The following is an 8,927-nucleotide window of genomic DNA, read 5'->3' on the forward strand; positions in this document are numbered from 1 at the left end:
TGTACATATTTACTCAATTCTTCAAACTTTTTGTTATACTTCTCATCCATTTCTATAAGGGTGTTTTTTACATGTTGTTTAAGGGACTCTATTGCTTTCATAAAGTCAATTTTTTCCACTTCTTCTGTGTTAGGGTGTTCAAGTCCTTCTGTTGTAAGATCATTGGGTTCTGGTGTTTTCGTGTTGTTTTTCAGATTGTTGGATGAATTCTTGCCTTGGTGCCTGCCCATCTCTTCCTATCGATGCTATCTACTGTGTCTTTTAAAACAGGAATGGGTTTTCCTGCTGGCCAGGGGCCCCGCTTACAAAATGCCTTCTCTCCGTTTCTTGGGTCCCACCGCCGGCCAAGATCTCTTTCACTACTCAGAAGGGTCTTCAGGACCAGGGCCAGGCTCCCGGTTTGCCAGGGACCTCGCCAACAAAAGGCCTACCCCTCTGCAGGCCAGCCACCAAAACAGAGAAACTCCCACTGCCCTCTGCCCTGAGCTCCCTATCCAGCGCCCAAACAGGATAAACTTGGTGATCCCGCGCCCAGCGGAAGGGAGGGGGAGTGAAGGAGGACCCTGGGCGTAATCTGGGATATGCCAGGGAGAGAGAGGTCTCAGCAGAGGAGGAGCAGCCCCAGCAGAGGGTAGCAGCCCTCTCAGGCTAACCGGGGGGTCAAGGTGGTCGGGGAATGCCCCCGCTCCGTTTCCTGTGTCCAGCCGCGGGCCAAGAACACTCTCCCCACACAGGGTGGTCTTCAGGGACCCGACTAGGCTCACCGTTTGCCCCGTGGACCTCGTCTGCTAGCCGGTCTCTGCCCGCTGCGTGCGTCTGCGCGCCAGTCTCCCTCATTTGTATTTTAATAAATAAATCTTGCTTGAAGATCAGAGAGTAAAACAGCAGCACTAGTCAGCCTTACAGACAAGGCAGTGGTGACACACATCTTTAATCCCAGTAGTCACATTAGTTTGCCATAGAAACAGGTTGGTAATGGTGCATGCCATTAATCCCAGCACTAGAGAAGGATATAAGATGGGAGGAGACAGCTCTCACTCACAGTCTCATTCTGAGGATTGTTGGAGGCAGGATTGTCATTTTTGGGCTGAGGAAGAGGTAAGAGCCAATAACTGACTGTTCTTCTCTGAACTTCAAACTGAACCCCAATATCTGTCTCTGGGTTTTTATTAACCATGCTCCAAGCTTAACCCTGGATAACTGAGTAAATCAGCAATCTCTCTGTGTCAATAACATCTCTAAACTGTTTTTAGTTCATGTTGTAAAGTTATTCAAACATTCTTGGATGACTAAAAATACTACAGGATGCCCGTACTGCTAACCTGATTCACATAAAGCAGAAAATATATATTTATATTTTCACAGAGTGAGTCATAAAAGGGAAACGGAGAGGAAGACTCAGAGATAGAGCTAAAGACTGCTGAGGAAATAGTAAACATAGCATGTGTAAGTGGTGCAAACCTACAAAAAAAACTTAAGCCTGCATAGAAATTTGAAAGTAGAGATGGATAAATAAAGTCAGATATTAGATATTTCAAAACAAAGATAAGGAAGCAGATGAAAGATAGCACATGAACTGTACACATACTATAGGCACAAGGGAGGGAAGATCATCATGGCTCCTGTTCAAAGCAAATGCATTCCTGGAATATTCTGTGGATTGTAAAGAGATTCATTAACACATATATGTAAAAAGAGATAAGATAGAAAATAGATAACTTAGAATGAAGTTAGAGTCTAAGTTTTTAAAATACATAGAATGGGAGAGTTAAAGGTCACTAAATTGGAAATGGACCATGAGAAGGGAAGGAGATTAAAAGAGGGATGTGGAAAGATGTAAAATACATATGCTATGATAGAGTAAATGGGGAGGAAAAGGACCAAAAAGTTGGTATAGGGGAGGGGAGTGGGGAGAAAACGAACAAAGCAAATGTATGAGAATGTGAAAATGAAGTCCATTACTTTGTCTGCTATTTAAAGCAAAATAATTAACTCTAAATATACCCATTAATTTAAAAAACATCTGGAATAAAAGAAAGCAAAATGAAGACCAACAACAAAAAGTAATAGGATTAGTGGTATTTGAAAGAAAATAAAAATAAACATATAAATATAAAGATTTGTGTAAGAACAATTAAAAAGGATGTAAAATAGTGTAACTATTTAATTTCGGAATTTAATTAAAAAATTTTTTAAAAACCTATGAAAATACATTATATATGTATGAATATTTAATAACTAATTTGAGATATATTCTTAATATATGTTAATAAAAACATACTTTCACCAAAGCTACAGAGAAACCCTGTCTCGGAAAAAAAAAAAGCATACTTTACAAAACGAAAAGAATGAACCAATGTGGCTAGACACATAAACTGTCCAAAACAAAAATTGGTGGTAAATGTTTGTGTGCTGTGATGAGATTCATTATGATAATGTAGAAGAAAAGAGGAAGAGAGAGCAAAAGAAAGAAAGAGAGGCAGGGAGAAATGGAGACATACAGGGAAAGAGATAGAGAGATAACACAGACATAGAAGGAGAGCGAACACTGAAGAATAAATAAGCCCTAAATGCTGCTAAAAAAACAAAAACTGCCCCTCTGTCTCTTTTCTTCCAGGTTTATACAAGAAACCTTCTCTGTCAGCCTTGATGTGTCCTGTGATGATGTCAAAATAGAACATGACTTTGTCCTGCACCTCTGACCATCAGTTTGAAATGTTCCATTTGTCCAGGGAAGGGGTACCTCAGGGACATGGGCTTCCTGCAGTCCAGAGCCACAATGGGATATCCAAGGCCATCTTCCTTCTTGATCCTGTGATCAAGAAAGGGACGTATAGATGCTATGGCTCTTTCAGGAATTTCCCCCATGTGTGGTCATCCCCAAGTGACCCCTTGTACATTGCTGTCACGGGTAAGAGAATCTCATGTCTTGTGACTAATGAAATCCTAAAGCCATGTCTGAGAACCATCCTACTAATTGAGAAAAGGTATCTTATGCAGCTAAAAGAAAGTGTTGCTAACAGTAATTTTGTAATAAGATACACACACACACACACACACGTATAACAGACATGTGCATAATACATGTGTTCTGTGTTATACAAAGAAAAAGATTATCACTTTTATCACTTAAAGGAATGTGAGGAAAAGCTTGGAGTAAGGTTTCCTGGGAAGGGCTGAAGACAGACAAGGGAAAAAGAAAGACAGATAATTATATCTCATTTAATATTTTTTTTAAAAGACGTGGATTTTGAAAATGGACATCAGATTACAAAATAATATGCAAAGAGCCACCCAAACAATCTTTTCCTGCTTTGACAGCATTCTGGGATATGTATGTACCCAGGGAGAATAAGAGAAAGGTCAGGACAGACTCATCAGAGATAAGGTTGAAATCAGTTTGGACAGGTCAGAGATGGAGCAGCTCTGCTGATCTCTTCCTCGCATAGGTCTTTCCGCAGTATTCCTATTGACTCATCACAACTTCAACCCAAAAAGAGAGTAAACACCTCAAAGCAAATTGTATAATGGCATCCTATAATTCTAATGGCTCATCCCTAAGAGATGGAGTGGGTGCTGGTTACTGTTCAAATTTTCAGGACTGTCCATAAGTAAAAGACAGACAGCCTCTTGATTGCTTTCTCATTCTCCTGTCCCCTTCCCTAGTAAACTCATCAAGGAATTGCACTTTGTCCAGTGAACCAGACTCTAAAACTAGTGAGTAAATGATTCTACTTCTCTATTGTGGGAACTTAGGAACCAAAAAATCTTGGGTCCATATTTTTGCTCAGTTTCCTCATGACTCAGTAGTCTTAACATCATCATCTCCTCTCTGATTCTTAAACTTTGCAACATCATAAGATTTTAGGAGCAGCATGGGAACTGTACCTGACATCTGCTACAAGTGGAAAGGAGAGCCGATTTTAGTCCTTGCCAGGGACAATGAACTGCTCGTTCTAGTTCAGTTCCTCCTGGAAAGAAGGATATGGGGTGTAAAAAAAGAAACAAGCAAGCAGATTGATCTAATTTTAAAGAGCAAAATTATTTTATAAAATTATTACCTGTGATGGAATAGACTTGGTTTGACTTTTACCCTTGGGGAAATTAGTAGTTTGGTTCAAGAGTGTTGTAGATGTAAAAGTTGCTAACCAGATTAAGTGGGCACTGGTATCAATTTCAGATTAAGACAATGAGCACATGACCTTTACCCAGTGTCCTGCAGTTTTCTCCCATGGGCAGAATGTCCATATATTCTTGCATGTGTGGACTTCTGCTAGTGTATGGACAACTTACTAGCAACAACACTGCTATAACTGACACTCCTTTGCCAACAGTTATCAATTACCTATAGCCACTTGACTAGGGGTGGGACTTCATGTCCACCTCCCCTCTCCATGCTGGGATTTTGTCTAGCTTCACCTTGCACTGCTCTTTGGCATGTTATCTTGCCCTCTTGTGAAGTTCCCATATTAAGCTGCCCTCAGTGTATAGAAGACAGTTTTCTTATAGTTATTCAAAGCTTCTTTTTGCAATCTCTTCTTTAATTTCTTTTACAATGATGCTGAACATTTGGAGAAGAATATGAGATGTAAACATCTCATTTAGGGCCAAGTATTCTATAGTCTCTTAATCACCACAATTTTCCCAGTTGTGGGTATCTAAATTAATCACTATCTATCACAAATATAAACTCCACTGTTGATAGTTGAGAAATGCATTATGTATAACAATAAGTCTTTAGGAGTCAGTTTAATACTATTTTCATTTAGTAGAATATTACTAGTAGGTTCTACATCAAGACTATCATAAAGAAATATTATAATAATTATCTTCTATCATTAAGTATTATGAAATCTATAAAAATGTGTATCCTAAGATTTACCTCTTATGGGGGTTCATGTCTCCCTCCAGATAATCACAGGATCAAACATATGTTGATTGGGCTATCAGTGACCATGATCCTTGTCTTCTCTGTCATCCTCCTCTATTCTTGTTGTTCTACCAAAAGGAGTAAGTCTCAAAACAAAGCCAATGAGTGTCATCTGAGTAGTGTGAGAAAACAAAACCAAAGAAATACAGGTATGTCTTCTACATTTACAAAAGGATGCTTGGACCATTACAGGAAAACTGAGGAAGGACTTTCAGATTTTTACACTTTTTATTGATTTATTGAGCTATACATTTTTCTCTGCTCCCCTCTCTGCCTCTCCCCTCCCCTTAAACCCTCTTTCACGGTCCCCATGCTCGTAATTTATTCAGGTCATCTTATCTTTTTCTATTTCCCATGGAGATTAGATCCATGTATGTCTCTGTTAGGGTACTTGTTGTTTCTAGGTTCTCTATGAATTGTAGGCTGGTTTTCTTTGCTTTCTGTCTAAAAACACTTAAGAGTGAGTACATATGATATTTGTCTTTCTGGTCTGGGTTACCTCACTCAATATGATGTTTTCTAGATCCATCCATTTGCCTGCAAATTTCAAGATGTCACTATTTTTCTCCTCTCTGTAGTACTCCACTGTGCAAATGTACCACATTTTTCTTATCAGTTCTTCAGTCTAAGGGCATTTAGGTTATTTCCAGGTTCTGCCTATGACAAACAATGCTGCTATGAACATAGTTGTGCACATATCTTGTGGGAAGGACTTTGGAGAGAGGAACTCAGTTTTCAGACTATTGACTAATTTCTCACAGCATCTCTGCATCTTCACATCCAAAGCAAACACTAATTTCTAGAAAAAGATTTTACAAGATTGGGGAGAGAAGATAAAGCCTATTCTAAAAAAGAATTACTAGGGTTCAGCCTGAGTAGGACAGAAATGTGAACATAGAAAATCAGCACATCTGATTCCAAACTGCCATAGGTGAGCAACCTTTGATTTTGCCATATCTCTCAGTAGTACATTGTACCATTGTCCTTAATAGAAGAGCTGCAAGTTGCAATTAAAGTTCCAGGTGTTAGCCCACCAGAAGGCAATCCTCTTATGAGCCAATCTCATTTAGGCAAGGCCACCAAACTATAGACACCAGAATGTCTTTTGCTTCTGCTGGGCCTTTACATGTTTGCTGTCGCTCTTTCTCTGGTATCTCACATAGTGTGAGTGGACAGGGGGAGATCTCCACTGCCTGTATCATAGTGTCTTTATCTCTTAGAAACATCCCATTCTGCTGGGCATTTTCACCTGTGAATTGTCAAATCTCCCCTCCCTAAGCTGTACTGTCTAATTTGATAATAATAATAATGATAACTTATACAGAGTTTTGATGAAAAATAAATGCAAGGACATGTTTCATAGTCAGGTTCTGTGAATCTCACTTAAGGAACTGCATGGATTGTAGCTCAAGTTAATGACTAACAGTTGAGTCCTAATAGCCCAGTTACCTTATTTTTTTAATCTTACTGTTGGGAGATGTGTTCACAGATCTCAGAGAGCTTCACAGTATAAATAAAACTTAGTTAGACTAAGAAGTGTTTGTTAAATAATGTTGAGGTGAAAAACCCAAGAAGACCATCTAAAGTTTTAGGAAGGCACATAGTTGAATGAAGAACTCTAAGTTCAGAGAACAAGAACAAAGCAGACCAATTATTACTGGCTGAAGTGCTCTTTGCTATGTTTGGCTGATGAGCAAAGGTAATGATTCATTCTTTATATTCATTTTTGCCCTCAATCTCCTGATATAAAAAAGTATTAATAAAATAGCTGTGTACCCTAAAGATTAAAAGTAGAAGTGACTGATTGTTTTAGTTTTGTGATTCCTTTAAGATTCCGTATATGACTTTTTCAAGAAAAGTAATAGAGTAATTGGTCCTTTCTTTGTAACAACAAAATGCAGCCTGCCAGGATAATACCTGACAAAAACACCTTGCTTGTCCATACCATTAATCTATAACAAGTTTCTTGGGTATGAGTGTATGTGGATTCTTGGGATAACTTTTTTTCACCTGTAATACATAAAATGTTTAGTCATATGAGGCACATGTTTTTACCTATAGCCATTTACTTGAGAAATGGAAGGCAACTGTTTTGACTCTTGTAATGCCTTGAAGAATCTGTTGAAATATAAAAGCTGTTAAACAACATGAGAGAAGAGAGAGAGAAAAAATGATGAGAGAATAAAAAAGGAGAATAAAGAGAGAGAGAATCCAGAAGGAAATCATCAAGAGAGTTTGTGAGTGCCTTCTTCCCTAACCCACCTCAGATAGAAAAGTTTAGCCTCACCAACTCCATGGATTCCTATCAGAGCCCTGTGCTGCTGGAGGCTGACCCCTCCTGAAACAGCAGTAACTATGAATTTGAAATTATAGTGTGGAAGTACTTTATTATGTGTGTTTGATTACTTCTGTCCTCTAAAAATGCAGCAAACTTGAATGAAGAGTCTGAAATGAGAACAATACTGAATAGACAGGTAGGTCCTCTTGAGTCTTCTCTTCAATACAGTCTAACATTCCATTCTCTGTGTGCATACAGCATCACTTAACATTTACCTCTTTTTAGGACCCTGAAAGACAAGAAGTGCAGGAGGTGGAATATTTAGAATTTGAGCCAATGATCTTCAAACAACAACTGGCCACTTCCATTTCCCAGATTCCCAAGGAATTTTCCACAGATCCCAGTGTGTACATGGATGTAAGGAAATATTAAGATGAGATGAAAGATCTTCACCCCATTAATTCTCAGAGAAAGATCTGAGGATGTCTTCTGTGGGGACCACACCTATTTCTCCAGCATAGTCTGATAAATACAAGTGAAATAACAGGGGAATCTGAGGGCAAAAGTCTCCTACTCTGGAACCATCCTTCATTACTCCAATATGACTCTCAAAGTGACTTTCCTTTAGTTAAAATGTGATAGCCCTCACTACCCACTCAACAGAAATCAGCTCTATTGCTTAGTCCAGAGGTCTCTATTTCCTTTACCAGCTGAGTACCTGTAAATTCTAGCCCTAACTGAAGCTGTAAGCATGATGAGGATTTCACAATTCCATATCAACTATTTTATTAGTATATATTTCCAGGAAGTAAGAATGAGATACAACATACTATGTCTCATGAAAACTCTGTGTGTGTGTGTGTGTGTGTGTATTTAAATCGCATTCACACCAATTATCCTATCTTGACTTTCTACCACTCCAGCTGTTCTCATTTAAGAAGCCCACTCTTAACTCTGGTCTTTATCATATACTGTTCTGTGTACACCAAATGCTGTTTGTCAAAGTCTTCTCTCACCAGAAACCTCTATATATTTCTTTAATATTTCAATGTGGACTTCTCCTCTATAAAGAATCATTTTCTAGATGTAATTGAGGCATGACATGCCCTCTTTCTCACACATTTCCATTAATATTCTGTTGAAATTTTAGCTCCTCTGAGTTGAAATATTGTATGTTGGATGAGAACTCATTAAGACTAAGGAAGTAAACAAAATCGCACAAGACGCAGAAAGACTTTGAGACATACATAATTGACAAGGGCCCTCCCCCTTGTAGTAAAAATAGCTGAGAAGAGACCCTCCAATGAACCAAACTGCCAGTAGATAGCTCCAGAGATGCAGCTTTAATGAGTCATCACCCAAGCTGGTGGTCACTTTTGAGACACCTATGTTCTAATAATTATCCAATCACACTTGTCCGTTGTCTGAAATATACACACCTATTAAACTCATCAGTTCAGTAAAATAGACCTGAGTGGATTATTTACTTGATCTGTCATTAGTGACCAATCTGAGAAGAATAGATGTTTGCACATCTCTTTCCAGAAAGAGGCAAAATCTATGCGCACATTCACATCAATAATCACAGACAAGTATTCTGTTATTATGATAATACCCCTTATTCAAAAACTAAATGTGGTAAAGGGTCTATATGAATTATATATCTTTTTTTTCCTTTTTTTTTTTGAGACAGGAATTCTCTGTGTAACAGCCCTAGCT

At 38.5% G+C, this 8,927-nt stretch overlaps 1 protein-coding gene across 1 annotated transcript in view; it reads left to right on the forward strand.

Annotated features, from left to right (window-relative positions):
* The first annotated feature begins 2,679 nt into the window (after window positions 1-2,679).
* LOC126495408 (leukocyte immunoglobulin-like receptor subfamily A member 2) overlaps window positions 2,680-8,927 on the forward strand; it is a 77,262-nt gene continuing 71,014 nt past the window's right edge. The window contains 1 exon segment of the mRNA XM_050133017.1: window positions 2,680-2,911. Within this exon segment, the coding sequence (XP_049988974.1) occupies window positions 2,680-2,911 (232 nt within the window).

The sequence above is a fragment of the Alexandromys fortis genome, unplaced genomic scaffold, assembly GCF_014885135.2.
Source record: "Alexandromys fortis isolate MF-2015 unplaced genomic scaffold, M_Fortis_MF-2015_v1.1 scaffold_488, whole genome shotgun sequence".
Lineage (NCBI taxonomy): Eukaryota > Metazoa > Chordata > Mammalia > Rodentia > Cricetidae > Alexandromys > Alexandromys fortis.